The sequence below is a fragment of the Eptesicus fuscus genome, chromosome 8 (assembly GCF_027574615.1).
Source record: "Eptesicus fuscus isolate TK198812 chromosome 8, DD_ASM_mEF_20220401, whole genome shotgun sequence".
Taxonomy (NCBI): Eukaryota; Metazoa; Chordata; class Mammalia; order Chiroptera; family Vespertilionidae; genus Eptesicus; species Eptesicus fuscus.
In genome coordinates this window covers 76,276,533-76,297,306 of record NC_072480.1, presented here as the reverse complement: position 1 = coordinate 76,297,306, position 20,774 = coordinate 76,276,533, and the positions used below count along the sequence as shown (strand labels likewise).

The 20,774-nt window shown below is 44.1% G+C and overlaps 1 protein-coding gene across 3 annotated transcripts; it reads right to left on the bottom strand.

The window, feature by feature from the left end:
* Positions 1 to 1,891: 1,891 nt before the first annotated feature.
* UPF3A (UPF3A regulator of nonsense mediated mRNA decay) lies at positions 1,892 to 19,708 on the bottom strand. 3 transcript variants are annotated; one of them, XM_008144010.3, is made up of 10 exons: positions 19,462 to 19,708; positions 18,094 to 18,200; positions 15,035 to 15,141; positions 12,535 to 12,633; positions 12,301 to 12,411; positions 9,790 to 9,845; positions 9,548 to 9,706; positions 6,566 to 6,726; positions 4,474 to 4,771; positions 1,892 to 2,309 (listed from the first exon to the last, which is right to left on the bottom strand). In XM_008144010.3, the coding sequence occupies exons 1-10, from the start codon at positions 19,666 to 19,668 to the stop codon at positions 2,157 to 2,159; spliced, it is 1,458 nt and encodes a 485-aa protein (XP_008142232.2). In that variant the 5' UTR covers positions 19,669 to 19,708; the 3' UTR covers positions 1,892 to 2,156. The 3 variants fall into 3 exon arrangements, with proteins under 3 accessions (XP_008142232.2, XP_028004565.2, XP_028004566.1); XM_028148764.2 differs by having other exon boundaries at positions 9,560 to 9,706; XM_028148765.2 differs by lacking the exons at positions 1,892 to 2,309; positions 6,566 to 6,726 and having other exon boundaries at positions 4,682 to 4,771.
* Positions 19,709 to 20,774: the final 1,066 nt, after the last annotated feature.

Here is a 20,774-nt window from a genome sequence, read left to right as displayed (position 1 = left end):
TGTACGGTGTCTTGCCAGGATTGGGGTTTATGGTGAGAGTGAGTTTCAGACTTACCTACTTGGTTCTCTCTTGATGTAACTACTTTTATTTTTTATTTTTTATTTTTACTGATTTCAGAGAGGAGGGAGAGGGATAGAAACATCAATGATGAGAATCATCGATCAGCTGCCTCCTGCACGCCCCCTGCTGGGGATTGAGCCCACAACCCAGGCATATGCCCTGACCTGGAATTGAACCATGACCTCCTGGTTCATAGGTTGGCGCTCAAACACAGAGCCACACTGGCTGGGCTTGGTATAACTACTTTTATATTAAGACTTAAGGTATTATTCTCCTTTTTATTCCAATCCTCTCCTGAGTGTACCGTGGAGTTTTCCAGAGGCTACATAATATACGGTGATGCTATTACTATGACAGTAAATGGAACATGTGTTTATGTATTTTTGTGCTTTAATATTTCTGTTATTTCTGTTTTAATTCTGAATACAGTAAACATCAATAGATATAATCTAGTTGATAAAAGTTCTGGGGTTGCCAATAATTTTGAAAAATGTAAGTAAGTCCTAAGACCAAAATGTATGAGAACCATTGTTCTAAACCACAAATTTTGAAAATGAGCTCTAAAGATCTCCATGTCTTTGATCACTAAAATACAAACAAGCCAATAAGCCAACAGAACCAAGATGGGGGCCTTAGAAATAAGATTTACTATGTCCTGATCTCTCAGGTCTGGAAATCTCCAGATCAAAGCCAAAATGAGCATCAAGGACCACAGCTGCTCACTGTTCAGGAGATTCAGTCTAATGCATCCTCTAAGCAGGGGTCAGCAAACGATGGTCCACGGGTTAAATATGGCCTGCTACCTGTTTTTATAAATAAAGTTTTATTGGACTCATTTATGTATTGGCTGCTTTCTCACCACAAGAGCAGTTTAGTAGATGTGACAGAGACCATACAGCTGCAAACTGTAAAATGTGACTATCTAGCCCTTTCAGCCAGGGTTGGCTCCTCTAATCACTTGGACCTGGCTGAATCCACAGCAAGCCCTTCTCTTCCCTCCCCCACCACGTTCTTGGAGCTCACAGGTAAAGAACAAGACCATAGCAATGCCATAAAACTGTGTCCAACAACTACGGATGTTTTTAATGATAAATGAGTCATTCTTAGTTTTTTGACAAACATTTCCTATTTAATAAGGAATAAATATAACAACAAAATATTCATATAGTTAAAGTCTATTTTAAAAAGCAAATTTTTATTGTGTAAAATTCTATGTAGGAAAAGTACAATAACTGGTCTTCAAATCTATAGCTACTAAAATTTTTATTTAGGTTCAAAACACAGCACCAAAAATACCCAGACATTTTAAAATTTAACTAAGAGGGAAAAATACTATAGAATGCATACTTGCAGGAAGCTATACAAAGTCACTTTAAAATTACCTCAGGCTGCAAAAAGAAAAAACCTAGATGCTGTACCTAAATTATCCATGTCCCAAAATAACGCCATTTATGTTAGCAATTCTTAAACTATAATGGTTATAAACCACAAGCACATCCATCAAAAGAATGTCAAACTATTTTGATCAAGTCAGTGGCCAAATTGTTAAAAGGGCCATAATGAAAGCTGTGGGGCTTTACATAGTGTTAGGTTCCTATCCAAGGGACTACAGTACAACAGACTTCCTGGAATCTCAGGACAGAAGGCGCACACGTGGCTGAATTACCAGGATTACAATGGAATGAGAGCTGCTCACTTCCCGGAAACGAGGCCTCACAAGAAGCATGATGAGATACAAATCCCAACAGATTATTTGCTTACAAATGTATAAAATGCAGAGTGTGAGTTGTTCCTACCACACGGTTAAAGTGCTTCGGAATTCATGCTATTCTGGTCATACTTTTCTACTTTCCCAAAGAGATGGTTTTCTCTGTTGTGGCTAAACGATACACAGAAGTTTATACCAGAAATGGTAAAATCAAAGGAAACTCTGTTCAATTTTTTAAAAGACTGTTTCTATGCCACCAGTTTCTAGTTTCTTTGTAAGGAGCAGATTCACCTTGCAGGTTATATTCCAGACTCTTGTATACATTTCTAATCCATGGAATTTGGAATGCGAGCTCACCCTTGTCACAACCGTGGCATGCACGCTGACTCATTCTGCCTCTTTGCTCTTCTTGGAACCAGTTCCTGCTGGATCTTCTGCCTCAGCCCTCCTCCCATCTCGGCCTTCCTCCGAGAATCTTCCACCACATTCACGTGCTCTCATGCGAGCTCCTGGCTGGTACAGTGGCAGGGCCGGCCGGTCCTGCCAGGACAAAAGGGTGGGTTACTCTTCCAAGGGCTGGCAATGCAGGAGGGAACAACATCACTATTTCTAGGGACTGAAGATCTTAAATATCTAAAGACTATCAGTCTTACAGCTAAAAATCAGCACTTTTCACAACACTATCTCAGAAACCAAGCATTTCAAGGCAATAAAAAGCTATGAAAATACAGTTACTATGTTACTGCTCAAACCTACAACACTCTGTGGAAATAGTACACCATGGCACTCTCCTGCCAGTTTGAGAGATGACAAGTCAAACACACACATCTCGGTCCCACACAGTCGCCAAGCAGCGAACCTGAGTCTGAAACAAAATGAGTCACGGCCCCTCGGATGGCTCTTAGAGTGCTAAACGAAACAGTTGTTAACATTCATGTGGATTATTTCTGAACTGTCCCCTTCATAGAAAATACCCATCATCTTATTAAACTCTTAGAGGTGGTGGAATAAAAACAAAGACTGAATAAAGTACACAAAATGCAATTAAGTAGCTTCCAGGCACGAGGACAGTGGAATGAGGGAAGAACAGTGTGATTCTGAAGGCTGGGACCTGTACTCCCAGTGGGAACGATTGCTCCTCAGGAAAGCCAGCGCTCTAAGAGCGGGAGGCAGCAACCCCATCCCAGCTCAGTGCTCTTTCCTCGCCTGCATGTTTGACAGAACAGCAGCAGCCCTAGCCTTTCCACGCCACCTGGAGTGCAAGGACAGTGCGACTCGCTCGGGTGGGCATGTCCCACTGGTGTTTTACCTTTACCCACTCCTGGGCTGTGTGTGGAGGCCCACAGTCACCACCTGGATTTATCTTAATATTCTTAACATAAGCCTGGCCAATGAGAAGAGTGGGAAAGGGTTCAACAGGACCCCTGTGTAGGCCAAGATGCAGGCTTGACAACCCACCATCTCCCGCGCCAACAAGCATGGCTCTGTTCTTCACCAGGGTCACATGTACAGAGTTTGAAACTGACCCTAAAAGCACATCATAACCTGCCAGGTCTGGTAAGAAAGGAGCTATTACCCACAAAGCACTTTCTCATTACTACCACACAGCAAACTTAATTGACAGGAGTCATCGCATGTTCCCACACCTAAAGCTGTGCAAATACCCAAATCACTCCGTTGAAAAACAAGTGCTCATAGGAACAACCCCCATCAATGAGACCCATGGCTGTACTTGATGTACCCAAGGTCAAGGCAACTACAGAAACCCTTCGTAATGCAGACTTGACCAGTCAAGGGTGAAGCTAGAAGGTTCTGGCTTTTCTGAAGATCTCCCTTGGCTTTACTGGAAATACTTAGAAAATCAACATCGCAGAAACTTGGATGGATCTGACGGGAATCATGCTGAGTGAAAAAGCCAATCTCAAAGGTTACATACTCCGTTTCCATTTATAGAGTGCTCCTGAAACTACAAAGTCAGAGACAGAACGGAGTGGCTGCCAGGGGTCAGGAACGGCAGGAGGTGGGTGCGACCTGCAGCCTCAGTCCCATCTGCTCACCTGGAGGGCAGGCTTTGGGGGACTGACAGCATCATGGGGCCTGGCCCTGGGAGGGAGATGAACCCATTTACAGGGCCTCTCCGTGACAATGTGATCTGAATACAAATTAACCTCAAATTTCTGAAAGAAAACCTGTTTGCTGGGCTAAGTTCAATTGTGTGCTGATTGTGCAGATCTAACTTCTGGGTGTTTATGAGCCATCTGATTGTCCATTAATCATCAGATGCTGTTAATAATGGAAAAGAAAGCTTCATGAAATGTTGTTAATATTTTCCTTACTTAGTGGTAAATCTGATAATATACTGTTATTTCTTCTCAAGCAAATAGTATGAAAGTGCTAGTTTTATAATAAATAAAAGCTTATTTTTTTTCCTGGTAAAAAGATGATGGCTGGTTCTATTTTTCGATTTGTCATTCAGCACTTGGCGCCCACTAAGTGGACAAGAATAACTGCTCTAGCAAATACAGGCTCAGGGCAGTGCACCCTCTCAGAGATCCTGCACCTCAGGCACCTGTGTAGATTTTCCTTTTTTAGGTGAAATAAAAGAATTTCTGTTTGGAAGAGCAGTCATAAGCCTGTAAAAGGACATCTCATACTTTCAGCACAGACAGATGAAGGAGGGATTATCCCAAATGAAGAAGAGAACCTTGTTCCGCACTCTCTCCTTTCTGGGTGCCGGGCTGTCCTCACTCTTCTGTTCTCTCGCTGGTCTCTCTGCTGCCTCCACAGCGACTCCGCGGTCCTGGCTCCCCGTCTTCCCCCTGTCTGGGGTGAATCCTTTCCCCAGTTTCATCTCTTCTTCATTTCTTCTTGAAAACTTGTCAAACTCATAGTGAGCTCTAAGCTTTCTGCTATCATCCAAGTGGTATCTTTGTGCTTCAAGTTCTTTTTCTCGAAATTTTCTCTCCATATCCTTTTGCTCTTTATCACTGTCATTTTGTGACCTGTGGTTTAATACAAAAGATCAGTAACCTTACATAAACTGCTTGTTGATGACCTGTCTTCCCTTCCAGACTATAAGTTCCAGAAAAGGCAAGGAACATGTAAGTCTGCCCATCATTTAATGCCAAATTTGTATGCACACACCACAGGCATTCAATAAAAACTATAAAAAATATAATAAACTGTATTAACAATATTTCCTGTTATACTTGAGTAACACATATGTATTAAGCGCTATGCTAAGGTACCCAAATACACATACTTTTAAAATTCTCAGTACACCTCCAAAATAAATATATTCCCCCCGCATTGCAGATAAAGTAAATGAGACTACATGTGGTCAGGTGACTCCCGGTATCCCAAATGCACATCCATCACGAGGCAGAGCTGGTAGTGACAGCTTAGTTTCTGCTTCAACCATAGCTAAAACTATCTGAAATTGAATAACATTTGTGTATGTGTCAAACTATTAAATGAATAGTAAGTAACCAAGTGGCTGGTTAGCTCATTTGGTTCTTAAAGTCTTTCCCTCCTTACATACCACCTGTGGACCCCCCACATACAGAAGCGGCAGGACTGGTGGGGACAAAAAGATCTATAAGCAAAGCGTGAACTGGTGCCAGTAACATGACAAAAGGCAGTGCTGTGTCCTAAGCCAGCGGTCGCCAACCTTTCGGACCTCACGACCACCAGTGGTCTGCGGACCACCGGTTGGCGACTGCTGTCCTAAACAATAATAATACAAATGTCTGTAACATAAACCACAATTCTAACAGATCAGATTTGACATCATGTATAAATTAATTTTATATACAAACCAATAAACTAGAACCCACCCAAAAGAGGGAGAGAAAGCTTTACATAACTCTGTATGCAAGGAAGGTAGTCATAAGTCACTCAGATCACTGTGATCCTGGGCAAATAGCAGCCTAATCCCATGACCTTGACCTCTGCAGCTGAATCCACTTCCAGCCACTCCTGTGAGCGGAACAGCCCTTGCCTCCAGGAGGCTCTGCAGGTGTCCAAATGCAAGGCATGGGCAGGCACCCTGGGTCAGGGGGACAAGAAGCCCAGCTGCATGTGGCCCTACTGACTGTGGGACATGACCAAACTCAGGGTCAGGGGCAGGACGAAGGGCCTACCTCTGGACAAGCGAATGGCTGGTCTTTCTCTGGACTCTGCACAGACTGCTATGTCTGTCTTGTTCCCAGAGAAGCCCAGGTCCTTTCGTGAGCTCATGTCATGAGCAGGTAAAGACCTATGGGTCACAACACCAGGATCTACAGCTGTGTGTCAAAGTCCATGGGGCCAGAGGGCTGACAACTCCCACAAAGGAACTACAGCACTTAGAATTCTATCTTTTTAGGACAAGAAGACTTTCAGCACCTGAAAGACCAAGTTCTCAAATTCATGATTCCATAGACAAACTGAAGGAGATCTGGAAGACCAAATGGGCATGATAACTCAGAAGACACAGGAACATTACAAACTGATAAAAATCACAAGGAAAAGAGACTGGGAAGAAGATCCTGAAGACCTAAAGTGCAACAAGAGAAACCCAAAGGAAATACAGAAGGACATTTCTCTGGTTCAAAGATAGGTTTGAGGCTGCACACTAAATGGGTTTACCAAGTTCCTAGCATGACCAAAAAGAAACAAAAATGTGGACAAGCATTCAAGAATTTCAAGAATACCATGAAATTATGAGCATTCGCACTGACAAAGGATGTATGACCATGACTGATGACCATCCTGTGATGCTGAACGTGGCCAAAGAAACAGAAGCGCGGGCTCACTTTTCCCTGCGCTCCTCCAGCAGGCTCTCCCGGGGCTTGGCCTTCCCCACGGCGCAGCCAGGACTGGCTTCCCACTGTCCCTCTCCACTTTCAATTTCCTCTCCAGGTTCTTTTGGTTTCTCAGTGGCTGCTTCCTCTCCCTTTTCTGGTTTCTTAAGAAGCTGAGAAATTATAATGTTAGTAAAATGTCACTTTAAGAGTATATTAATAATAATTAAAACTATATACCAATATTGAGCCCAAATGTTTGAATACAAACCAAGATAAAGGTCCAATGAACAGGTTTTGGGTTAAAAATACCTAGGGCAACATTCAGTCAATAAAACATTTCGTGGTTATGAAAAATGATTTAGGATAGTTAATGTGGTGCCTCAATGCTGGTATTAATGAATAAAGGAATGTTACAAAAGAATGATCTGATTTCTATTTCTATGTTGATACACACGTGTAGGAAAATGTCCAGAAAGCTTGCAACACTGTGTTCATAGTGATTATTTTTAGGTGACAGAACTGAAATGAATTTCTTTCCTTTTACTTACAGGTTCTAGTTTTTTAAAAATAAACAAGTATTGCCCTGGCAGGTATGGCTCAGTTGGTTGAACACTGTCCTGTGCACTGACAGGTCATCGGTTAGACTCCCAATCAGAGCACATGTCTGGGTTGCACGCTCAATCCCCAGTAGGGGGCATGCGGGAGGCAGCTGATGGATGGTTCTCTCTCATAGATGTTTCTCTCCCTACCCCCTGCTCTCCCTCTCTAAAATCAATACAAAATCTTTTGTAATAATAAAAAAACATTTTTTAAAAGGCTGCTTTATATTAATGGCTTTTAGAACAGTTTTAGAGTTTTCAAAACTTATTATTTCCTTTCTTCAGACTTAGCAGGTTGCTATGATGTTTTTAATTTAGTATGCCTTTTATTTGCACCTCCCATCCAGTTAGTTCTCCAGCTCTTTGAAATTTAAGTACCATAGATAAAGTCAGTTTGTAGAACATAAACGAAAGACCTGCTTCTGAAAATTTTGTTCTATATAAGGCTATTAATACAAATTCTTTTGGCATTTCTTCACAGACTTTGTTTTTCAGAGGTTTTTTTTTTTTTTAATTTAAATTCTCCAAATCATTCATAAGTCAGAGATCCCCAAATTGAGCAACGATGCTTGTTAAAGGCTTATTGGGTCAGATGTGTTCTATTAGGTTAGAGCACCAGACACTCCTCAGAACAGAAGCTGTGGGCTACTCACATCATTGGGTCTAACCTGCCACCAAGATTTTGTTCTACCAGATTTGGACTATATAACTTTCTCTTGCTGTGTTTAAGTACTGATTTCATTTTTTCTTTATGAAGGATCCTATATTTACTTTACTGACTTAAATTTGTTTTCATATCTTTGGCTTATTTTGGATTTTAATTCCATTCTCCAAACTGAGTAAGTACAATGCTATACTCCAAATACTTGAAGTCTTACTTAAAATTATACATAGTTGAAATTATAGGCTACAAGTTTCAGTGATTCTTCCTGAAAAATTCTCAAAGATGTTGACAAAAGTGCTTTTGAGAATGGAAAGCATTAGGCACTGCATGAGCTACAACTCTTTGTTCAGAAAGCAAAATGAAAAGGTTAGTGTTCTCACACCTGTGACCATTAAATTTGCATTAAATGTATACCTACTTTGTCCCTGGTCATGACAGAGCTGAACTTCTTACAATGACAAAGACCTTTCCTGTAATATTAAGGTTTCATTTTATTTGTTACTTGAGATTAGGTAGGGTCACGTGACTTGCTTTTTGGCCAGTGAAATGTGGGCACCGGGATGTGTCAGTTCCACATGGAAGATTTAAGTACTAGTGTGCAATTTGCCATATTACACATTCCCTTCCATTGTCACAAAGACTGTAGGGGCAAATGCCAAGATGTATCCTCCATCAGCCTGGGTCACTGGATGGCTACAATGAGTAATACACAATGAACAAGTGACATGAACAAGAAGAAAACTTGAGTTTTATGAAACCAATGAGATTTTTGCAACTATTTGTTACTGCAGCATAACCTAAGCAATCCTGGCTGATACAAATGCTGATGTGTTTTTGTAGAAATATTGTTAAGAAATCATTCCCTCCATTGCTAGGACACCCGATATGGGAGAAACTGTTTAGAAGCAAAGGCCTAGAAAAAGCTTTGCTTCCCTTAAAGAACTGGCATGTTTTCTCTTCATGGATAGTGAAAATAATGTTTCTGATCAACTGCTTAGTTGATCAGAAACTAATCTATGGCAAAATGATGGAGAAGGTAATCTCTTCCCCATCCTTTCCCTTTCTACTCTCTATCTTCCTGCAAGCACCGACCTTTGATGATTTTTCTGTCTATCACACAATTTTAATGAATCCCTATAAGGCACCTTATCCCCTTCATAGAGTGAGTTAAGAAGCACATTAGGTTGAAACCTAAGTTTAATAAGGTCATCTGAGCAGAACACTAAGAAGGTAAGGGCTGACTCTAATTTGGGGCAACATATTTTACATAGCAAAAAGTTCCCTCTATGAATGAAGCAACCCTCCTAAATGTACGCATCAGGCAAAGGGAAAATTGGGCAAGAGATGCAGAAACCATTTCTATGAGAAACCCAGTTCTACGAGTATTAAGGCAGGGCTAGTATACACTGAGCCACTGGTTTTCAGATGTGTATTTTTTAGTCAGGACATATTTTCATTAAAGTAAAATGTAAGCAGGAACCCAATCTATGGTTCTTAAATGCAGGGCTCCTCTGAGCGAAGTGCTCCATTCGCACTCAGGAGGCTGGTCCTCCTCCCCTCTCCCACCCACTCAGTCCTTCCAAACACAGCAAGCCCAAGGAACCCCAAGGGCTCAAGGAACACGGTTTGAGAACTACTATTACAGAAACCCAGCTAAAATACTTCAAAGTCATGATTAGGATAGCAGAACTATTTTTGGAAAAAAGATATGAAAGGTCTCCAAATTACCTTAATCCTTACTTCTTTCTCAGCAGCTTTCTTTTGTTTGTCTGTTTCTTTTCTCTTACATTTTTCTTCTTCTCTTTTCTTTCTTTTTTCCTCTTCCCGTATGCGTTTCTTTTCCAATTCTCTTCGCCTTCGCTCTTCTCGCTTTTCTTCTCGAATCCTCTAGAGGTGGAAAAGTCTGTGCATAAATTGTCTGCATGGATGTGGTAGAAACATAAAGCATATGCACAAAAGGCCAGACATACCTGCTTTTCTAATTTTCTATTTTTAATGTATTCCAGAAGAGGTGTGGTTCTTCTAGCTAGAACAAAAAAATTGTAATAAAGTATTTAACTAAAAAATAAGATTTCTTTCCTTTGTTTTAAAAATATATTTTTATTGATCTTCAGAGAGGAAGGGAGAGGGAGAGAGAGATAGAAACATTAATGATGAGAGAGAATCATTGATCGGCTGCCTCCTGCATGCCCCATACAGGGGATGGATCCCACAACCCAGGCATGTGCCCTTGACCAGAATCTAACCTCAAACCCTTCAGTCCGCAGGCCGACGCTCTATCCACTGAGCCAAATGGGCTAGGGCATCTTGCCTTTGTTTTAAATACTTGTTTTCAATGTAATCTTTAAAATACTTAAGGAAACTTAATTATGAAAAGGTGTTTTATGTCTACTCAAGTTTTTGGAGAATGCTAGTAGGAGGTAACCATTTATTTCTAAGACACACCATTTGCAGGTGTAGGGCTGATTCAAACTGATTATGTGCTCTGGCTGTATTTATCAACTTGTTTGCTTGCTTGCTCAGAAGGCCTGATATGTTTTTGAACAGCAGCAAGATGATCTCATATTTAAGCCACGCATCTCATTTCAGTGGTTGGTCTTTGAAAAGATACTGACTCCAACCTTGAGATATAACGCCCTTTCCTGAATACAGCCAGACACAGAGCACTCAAATGTCTTTTCAACTGTTCATTCATCACAACTCTGAAACAAGATGAGTATAATGTAACTGAAAGCTCAAGCTATCCCATCCACAGATACTCAGAATATTTTCCCAAGCTGCTGTCTTGCAATCCTTTTGTCAAAAGTAGGAAATATTCTACATTTCTGCCAAACCTGTCAAAGGTGTCAATTTTTTATGAAAGTCATAAAAAAGAAGAAATAAGTATCCTATATAATAAAAGGGTAATATGCAAATAGACCAAACGGCAGAACAACCAAACAACCAATCAAAGCATAATTATATCTAATAAAATAGTAATATGCAAATTGACTGTCACTCCAACACACAAGATGGCCATCCCCCCATGTGGTCAAAGATGGCCACCCCCAGTGGACACAAGATGGTCGACACAAGATGGCTGGCAGGGGAGGGCAGTTGTGGGAGATCAGGCCTGCAGGGGAGGGCAGTTGGGGGGTACCCAGACCAGCAGAGGAGGGAAGTTGGGGGGGACCAGGCCTGCAGGGGAGGGCAGTTGGGGGGGACCAGGCCTGCAGGGGAGGGCAGTTGAGGGCAACCAGGCCTGCAGGGGAGGGCAGTTGAGGGCAACCAGGCCTGTAGAGAAGGGCAGTTTGGGGGGACCAGGCCAACAGGGGAGAGCAATTAGGGGTGACCAGGCTGGCAGGGGAGGGCAGTTGGGGGTGACCAGGCCTGCAAGGGAGGACAGTTAGGGGCAACCAGGCCTGCAGGGGATGGCAGCTGGGGGCAGCCAGGCCTGCAGGGGAGGGCAGTTAGGGGCGACCAGGCTGGCAAGGGAGGGCAGTTAGGGGTGACTGTGCCAGCAGGGGTGGGCAGTTAGGGGTGACCTGGCTGGCAGGGGAGGGCAGTTAGGGGCAATCGGACCAGCAGGGGAGCAGTTAGGCATCGATCAGGCTGGCAGGGGAGTGGTTAGGGGCAATCAGGCAGGCAGGCAAGCGGTTGGGAGCCAGCAGTCCTGGATTGTGAGAGGGCAGCCGGACATTCCTTGAGGGGTCCCAGATTGGAGAGGGTGAAGGGTGGGCTGAGGGACACCACCCCCCCTGTGCACGAATTTCGTGCACCAGGCCTCTAGTATGCTAATGATATGCTAAGGTTGCTCAACCACTTGCTATGAAGTGCACTGACCACCAGGAGGCAGAGAGTTGACCAGTCGCTATGACATGCACTGACCACCAGGGGGCAGATGCTCCAACCGGTAGGTTAGCTTGCTGCTGGGGTCTGGCTGATTGGGACTGAGCAAGATGGGCCAGACATGCCCTGGAGCCCTCCCATGGTCCCTCCCCAGCTGGCCAACCTCCCATGTCCCTCCCCAGCCAGATGATCCTGATCAGCCCAGAACAGAACTGGGTGAGATGGGGCTGGACACGCCCTGGAGCCCTCCTGTGGTCCCTCCCCAGTGGGGTCCCTCTGCCTGGCCTGCACCCTCTCTCAATCCAGGAACCCTCGGGGGATGTCGAAGAGCCGGTTTTGGCCCAATCCCACAGGCCACTTGCTTTGGGAGGGCGCCAGATGCAGGGGTTCATGGCTGGTGACCACTGCTGCGGCAGCGCGAGCCTCTCCCAATCAGACTGATTGGGCGTGAGCCCGCAGCAGGCACAGTGGGGCCTGGATGAGCAGGAGCAGCAGGTAGGAGCTGCAGCTGGTGTTGGATGGCGGGTTTCGCCTGATCCCTGCAGGCCACCCAGAGGGACCCTACCCATGTACGAATTCGTGCACCGGGCCTCTAGTATACTCTATGAATACATATCTTAATACAGTAAAGAGAGGAAATGAGCAAAACAGACCAATAAGTTCTCTTGTCTTTGCCTCTATGTCTCCCAGAAGAGTTTCGGGACTGGCACTAGTTTTCTCTTCCTCCACACAGTAAGTTTCTAAGAACTTCTTATATTCTGGATCTGTATATTTAAAGAGAAAAAAGAAAATAAATACACTCCTCCCCATATAAAGGAGATAAACTGTATGTGATCATTGTATTTAATTTGGTAGTTTCATAATCCAGCCTTTGAAAAAGGACTCACCATCGTCAATGCTTCCAGTTTTGGCATCTTTTTTCTTCAGCTTCTTTTTGGCTATCTTCTGGAATGGAGCGAACTCTACCACTGCGGGGTATTCTAGCCCTTCACCGAAAACAAATTCCAAAAATCATTCTGAAATCCTTCTATATTCATTTTGTAGAAGAATGATCTAGCTTTCTTAAGGATTGAACATAACAATGAAAATGTTACTGTTTAAACTATAATTTAATTATACTTTTAAGCAAGTGCAACCTTAGCATGTCAGACTCCACATTTAAGTAAAGGAGAACAATTGTTTATTAAATAAAACGATTTCTCATATTGTAGTGGTGATTACATGATTGAATACATTTAAAATTCATCACACTATCTACCTTAAAATGATGAGTTTTGCCATGTTACTTATACCTCAATAAGCGTCTCTCTCCTCACTAAAGAGTGTAATATCTTTAAATCAGTTTCTTAATCACATTTAAGTCTTTTTAATTTTAAAAGGTTAATGCAATTATTAATCTGCTATATGAATTCAAGAAAAGTACTTTGCTTTTGAATAGACACATGGCTAAAAGAGGGGCCTTCAAAGTGTCTACATAATATTCAAGTAAGATTTGCTTCAAATAAAAAAGTTCAGATTGAAAGTCACTACAATTCATTTTGTTGTGATATGGGCGGGGGGCGGGGGCACGCACATAAAAATGTTCATGGGAGAATCTGCTAGATGCTTAATAAAAATAGTACACTCTAGCCAAAACCGGTTTGGCTCAGTGGATAGAGCGTCAGCCTGCAGACTGAGGGGTCCCGGGTTCGATTCCGGTCAGGGGCATGTGCCTTGGTTGCGGGTACATCTCCGGTGGGGGGTATGCAGGAGGCAGCTGATCGATGTTTCTCTCTCATCGATGTTTCTAGCTCTCTGTCTCTCTCCCTTCCTCTCTGTAAAAAAATCAATAAAATATATTTTAAAAAATAGTACACTCTATCTCCATACTGAACCCACTGAGTAATCACTCTGGACTTATCAGGAATGACCAGGTAACTATGATACTGTCATTCTCTCATTTGTCTGGAAGACACACACTACAACATTAGTGAACCATGAAAAAATTACACTAAGTGTAACAAACCAGTCAGAAAAAGACAAATACTGTATGATTTCACTTCTATGAGGTATTTAGAGTATTTAAATTCATAGAAACAGAAATTAGAAGGGTTGCTGCCAGGGCTGGGGGTGGGGGGGGAGAAATGGGGAAAGTTGATATTTAATGAGTACAGAGTTTTTGCTTTGTAAGCTAAAAAGAGTTCTGGAGATTGGTTGCACAACAATGTGAATATACTTAACACTACTGAACTACACACTTAAAAAAATAAGATGGTAAATTTATGTTATGTGTATTTTACCACAATTTAAAAAAAAGAAAAAGGCACTTGAATGAATTACCGAATAAATGAGCATTCAACAGAAATGTCACATAGGTCAAGCATTAAACTTGCTTTTACTCACAGCAAAAATGTCTGGGTTTCAATCTAGTCACTCTTTAACGCACTTTTCTAGTTTGTGACCCACACACAGTGGAAGGGAAGAAGACACTGTCAGTAGTGGGGGTGGGGTAAAATGGAAAGAGGCTGGTTGGTGATGGGTGTATAGACAACAATATGCTCCTAAAAGTGTACACACATGATAGCAGTGAACACAACGGCTGACAGTCTGACAGGAAAGGAGGAAATAGAAAAAAAAGTCCTAAGTAGAATCTAAAAAGGACAGAGAATTGGAACCATTTAAAGAAGAGGTAAGTTACATTCTCAGCAGACAACCCTGTTAAACGGGGTCAAAAACTGATGCTCAGTGTTACAATCCCTTCCCTCATGACATCATCCAGAAATGGTATAATTATGAAGAATATTTTGTTTAAGAAGATACTAATATAAATAAATAATATGTTTTAGAAAATTTTATCAAACATGGGTAAAATAATTTAGTTTGGAGACATAAAAAGCAAAGTTCACTTATCCAGAAAGCCCATTTATATGGAAAAACTTCTATGTCCTATGATAATACATAAATAGGTTATCACTATTACACAACTGTTAGAATTCTTTCCATTGATATATCATTTTAATTTTTAACAAGCACACAATAACAATAACATGATGTAAATTTCTGCTTTACTTTAGATTTGTACCTGATAGCTTTTTTTAATTTTATTTTATTGATTTTTTACAGAGAGGAAGAGAGAGGGATAGAGAGTTAGAAACATCGATGAGAGAGAAACATCGATCAGCTGCCTCCTGCACACCCCCCCCTGGGGATGTGCCCACAACCAAGGTACATGCCCTTGACCGGAATCGAACCCGGGACCCTCGAGTCCGCAGGCCGACGCTCTATCCACTGAGCCAAACCGGTTTCGGCCCTGATAGCTTTTTTATTAAAACTCACAAATATTCCAGCATAATGTAATTAATGTACTTAAAGATTATAACAAAGGATTTAAAAAGCCAATGACCCAACCTTTGTTGTCAATGAAGATATAGCCATCAAATCGATCTCTAAAAAGAAGAATGTCATCAGGATTTCTAAAATTAATGTATGCTCTTGAGTAGAGATGAGGATAAAGACTGAAATAAGAAATAACAGTGAAAATGGTTAGTAAAAAATATGACTTCTTTAATTTTGCCTTTGTTTTCCTTGTCTGAATACAACAAAACTACTTCAGATAAAACTTCTTTATCAAAAATTCATCTCTCAGTAAATGACAACAATCTGGATATTCTTTAGCAAAAAACAACAACCCACAAACAAACAAAACATTAACTGATACCTTTTTAATGACTTGGGAAAGACTCTATGTTAGTTTCTCTACTGCATGGTTCTCAGGGTTTGCAAAGTCATTCCTCATCCTGCATCATGGTTGCAATACAAACTAGTTATAATTCCTTCATAGAATAAAATGTTATATTGTAAAAAAGGTTCTTTACTGATTTAGAGATCATTTTTAGGTGTGAGAGTATTTACTGTAGCACAATGAACAGGGTCTACAGAACTAAGCCTTTCTCTGCTATCTCACAACTACCAGTTTCCTTCAGGGCAGTTACTCTCAACCTGATATCACAGATGAGTACACTGAGGCTCAGAGAAATTAGGTACTTTCAGAGGGTGCCATTAGTTAAAAGGTGGGCCTGGGATTCCAATCTGAGCAGTTGGGTCCAGTGTCAGCCCTCCTTTAACTGTACATTTTCTTAACCCTTTGCACTCGCTTGCTTTTTTTCTAGATTCCTGCTACCAATGCTAACCGTGTGGAGTCACACTCGACATCTGAGTGCAAAAGGTTAAATTTTAGTCATTTGAATATCATCTTTGTTTTTTTAAACCCCATTTATATGTACCTTTTAGAGGTATTTTTTCTTGAATAGACTAACATTATTTATTGTAATGTATTTATTCAAAAGGAAAGTTTTATGGCTACCATAAATAAGAACTCATGATATTGAAGATAAAAAGGATAATAACAATGAAGATAATAATAAAAACATACTGAAAAATCACTAAATCACAGCTGAACTGTCACCTGTTGAAGGTCTAACCTGAACTCAGCACTCTCTTTGTTAACGAAAGAGAGATTCGAAAATAAAAAGTGTTGTCAGCCGAAACCGGTTTGGCTCAGTGGATAGAGCGTCGGCCTGCAGACTCAAGGGTCCCAGGTTCGATTCCGGTCAAGGGCATGTACCTTGGTTGCGGGCACATCCCCAGTAGGGGGTGTGCAAGAGGCAGTTGATCGATGTTTCTCTCTCATCGATGTTTCTAACTCTCTATCCCTCTCTCTTCCTCTCTGTAAAAAATCAATAAAATATATTTAAAAAAAAAAGTGTTGTCAGTCATCCATCTCCCAAGTTGTAAAAGGGAATTGAAAAAGATATAAATTGAGAAGAGTGGAGTGGAGTCTGGGTATTAGTGATGGAAGGGAGCAGAGTGGGACTTCTGGGGTCTGGAATTTCTGTTTATCTGGTGTTAGTTACATGGGCATGTTCTCTTGTGAAATTCATCAGGTTATACATCTATATATTCAATTTACTTTGTTATGTCTTAATACATTTTACTTTAAAAAGCTACAAGAAATATGGTTTGTTGATATTCAAAAACAAAAATTAATATGTTGTTATATGGTATGGCTTTGTTTTTTTTCTTAGACTGGTGGTGCCAGTAGAGGCATATTTAAAATTTATTTTAGAGGCCTTTAATGATCTGCCTACTTAAAATAACTTGCAGAAATAAAGGACTGCTCTGGTTTCTGGGAAAATGTGGGAAAGAAGATGAAAATGGAGATATCTTCTATTATCTACAACTAGAGGCCTGGTGCACGAAATTTGTGTACGGGGGGGGGGGGGGGTGTCCCTCAGTCCAGCTTGTACCCTCTCCAATCTGGGATCCCTCTCACAATCCAGGACTGCTGGCTCCCAACTCCTCGCCTGCCTGCCTTCCTGATTGCCCCTAACCGCTTCTGCCTGCCAGCCTGATCACTCCCTAACCACTCCTCTGCCAGCCTCATTGATGCCTAACTTCTCCCCTGCCAGCCTGTTTGCCCCTAACTGCCCTCCCCTGCAGGCCTGGTCCCCCCCAACTGCTCTCCCCTGCAGGCCTTGGTCCCTCCCAACTGCCCTCCCCTGCTGGCCTAATCGACCACAACTGCCCTCCCTTACAGGCCTGGTCCCTCCCAACTGCCCTCCCCTGCTGGCCATCTTGTGGCAGCCATCTTGTGTCGACATGGGGGCAGGATCTTTGACCACATGGGGGCAGCAATCTTGTGTGTTGGAGTGATGGTCAATCTGCAAATTACTCTTTTATTAGATAGGATAGAGGCCTGGTGCATGGGTGGGGGCCAGCTGGTTTGCCCTGAAGGATGTCCCGGATCAGAGTGGGGGTTCCCTTGGGACGTGGGGCAGCCTGGGCGAGGGGCCTGTGGTGGTTTGCAGGCTGGCCTCTCCCTGGCAACCCAAGCGGAGGCCCTGGTACCTGGGGTTTATTTATCTTCTACAATTGAAACTTTGTAGCCTGGAGTGGAGCCAAGCCTTCTGCTTGCTCTGTGGCAGCAGCCATTTCTGTTGGGACTTACGTATCTTCTATAATTGAAACTTTGTAGCCTTAAGCGGAGGCCTGGGCCAGCCAGGTGCGCAGAAAGCTTGGATTCCTCTATCGCTGGGGGCAACCCTAGCCTCCTGCTCTTTCCAGCTCGGTTGCTGCCGCCATTTCTGTTTGGATTTATGTATCTTTTATCATTGAAACTTTGTAGCCTTGAATGGAGGCCTAGGCTGGCAAGGGCAGGCAGAAAGCTTGGCTTCCTCCATTGCCTGGGAAACCCAAGCCTCTCTCCTGCTCTCTGTGGCCGTAGTCATCTTGGTTGGGTTTATTTGCATATTTGCTCCTGATTGGCTAGTGGGCATGGCTTGTGGGCATGGCTTGTGAGTGTAGCAGAGTGATGGTTAATTTGCATGTTACTCTTTTATTAGATAGGATAATTTGCCAGAAAGAGACAATGCCTCTCAGATTCTTAATGTTGGTAAACAGCTTCTCACCTGAGATCCCCAGTAAAGAATTCAAAGTAATCGTGTGCAGGTAGTGGGTGTAGCTGCTCTTCCAGCTGCTCCTTGGTGAGGCTGGGAGGAAGGCGCCGGATGACTACCTGGGGAAAGGAAGCTGGCTGGGTTTTGTTTCACTCTTACTGTATTAAGCTTTAATTATTTCAATGCTTGGTGACCTGTATTCATGCTCAGAGGAAAATCTAATCCAGGAGTCTAGCAGAAACACATATTTTAGGAAAGGTTAAGAAAAACATACATGAGAACATGGCTGTCACAAGGGTCATGAAGCGTGAATAATTGAAAAAGGATCCCTGAGGTCAGAAAAGGCTGTGCATAACAGTTCTTTTTTCATATAACCATTTCATTACTACTGGACAACCCATTGGTATGTCTGTGCCCGAGATGAAAAATAATAGCTTCTCCTACACTCTCTCTGCAGGGTAAGCCACACGAGAAGGTAAGACCCATGCCGGGAATGTATGTATGCTGGAATGTTTGTTAGCAGAAGTAACAAATCAACAGTGCATTTGCTCTTACTGCCAAGAGGAATGCCATTTGCATTGGACACCTTTCGCCTCCAGTCCAGAGTGTCCACACTGCGGGTCCTCTCCCACCGCGCCACCAGGCTTTCCCAGGCTCTCTTCCCAGCTTCCCTGGACCTGATAGGACCTTCCCTGAGCCGCACCCACCCACTTCGTGTCCCTTCAGGCCCAGGTCCTCGACATTGGGGAGCTGCTGAGCCCAGCGACTCAGCCTCAATAGGACACGTCCACCTCCAGAGACTGAAAATACGTTTCTTTCTCCCCAAACTCTCTGGCTGCAGGAGGGGCTCAGGACGCGCAGCCTGGCCGCTGTCCGCGGTGCTGATACGCTAGCAGCTCCGCCCCCGACCCTGTGCACCGCCCAGTTCCTCGGCCCCGCCCACCCGCCCAAGGACTGCACCTTAGCCCCGCCCCGAGCGCCTGCCCTTTGGCCTCGCCCACTCTCCCATTCGCCCACCCAGCCCCGCCCTGGCCCCGCCTCCTCCTTGGTCGGGAAGGTCTTCCTCGCGACGTAGGCCCGCATCTCCTCACCCCGCCCTCCGCCCTCGCCCCGCCTCCGCCTCGCCAAGGACCAGAGTCTTCCCAGGGCGTTCGCTCGCACCACCCCATCCTCTCCCCGCCCCACCTCGCTGGAACCCTCCGCCTCCTCCAGCGCGGGTGGCCAGCACCGCTCCGCCCACCCGGCGTCCGGCCCTCGCCCTCCCCGCCAGGCTCGGGACTCGACTCTTCTCCCGACTTTGCCGGCACCACCGTTCTCGCCCCTCCAAGCCGGGCAGGACCCTCATCCTCTCCACCCCGCCCCGTTTCTGGCCGCACCCACCTTGCTCAGGACCGTCCTCTTCTCCTCGCGAGGTTTGCCTGCGCTGCCGGCACAGCTGGGGGCCAAGGCCGGCGGCGCCCCTGCCTCCCGCCGAGGCGACTCCCGGGGGACGTGAACGTCCGCGGCGGACGCCCTCTCCCTTCCGCTCTGGCTCCGCGCAGCAACGGCCACGCCGGGGCCTCCGGGCCCCTCCTTCTCCGAGCGCATCCCGCACGGCCGCGGACCCACCGCCGCCTCCCGCCCGGGCCTAAACTTCGCGAGAACTGAGACGCCGCCGCCTCCGGGGCACCCCCGCCCCCTGGCTTCTGACACCGCCCGCCCCCTCCCCGTCCGTGTAGCTCCAAGGCCAGCTTCCCTGCTCCCTGAGCAAGACCTCTGAAGCCGCCCCCGCACACGGGGCTGCAGACCACCCGGGGGTTAGTGGCCCCGCAGCCCGAGCACCCACCTCTCCCCTGCCAGGTGTTCGGTCACCGAGAAGCAGGGAGGGAGGGTGAGAGGTCCGACTGCCCACGCTCTCCTGCTGCCTGGACCTCGGAGGGTCTGAGGGCGTAGCTTGTCTGCAGTCGCCGGGACCCTGAGGACCAGAGGGCGTTGGTCTCAGCGGGGCTGCATTTGTTTCCCACGGAGAAGAGCCGGCCCTTTGGCTAAACGTTACATACACGTGCTAAATAAACGATTGACAGCTATTTTTTTTTTTTTCCTTTTCCAAGGCAATCTGAAAGTTTCACCGGAGAACAGCAATTCTATTTAAGAAAAGTGAATCGATTGACAAACTGCACAGATCGGTGGCTTTTCTATACGGAATAAAATAAGTGCATCAGAGGGGAGAGCATGAATTGGCTGGCATAAAAAGTTCATTTTAGCTCTAGGCCTTACCTTAGGAGTTCAGGTGTCAACGTTGACCCCTGTCTGGATGGTGGTTCTGGCTAGATTAGAGTAATAGTTCAGACCCATGACATTCACAAAACAAGTCGTAAGGTTTTCAAATGTAGTTTTTACTCAACTTTTGGGGGGCTCTCAATTAATAGGACAGCAACCAGGCCAGGTTCACATTTGTATATTTTTATTTTACAAACATACAGGCATTAACATTTGGTTAGTATAATTTATACATGGAAGTTCTACATTTTAAAATGCAATGCTTTTTCATCGTTTTCTCATTTTTTTTCTTTATATATGTTGGCTATACTTTAATTCATAGTACCTTTCTTCCCAGAATTTCAAGTACAAATAAAAAGGAAATTAGAGAATGGAGTAACTGAGGCATTAAGAGATCAAGGGAGCCACTGGCTGACACTGGAAGTAAATCCAGG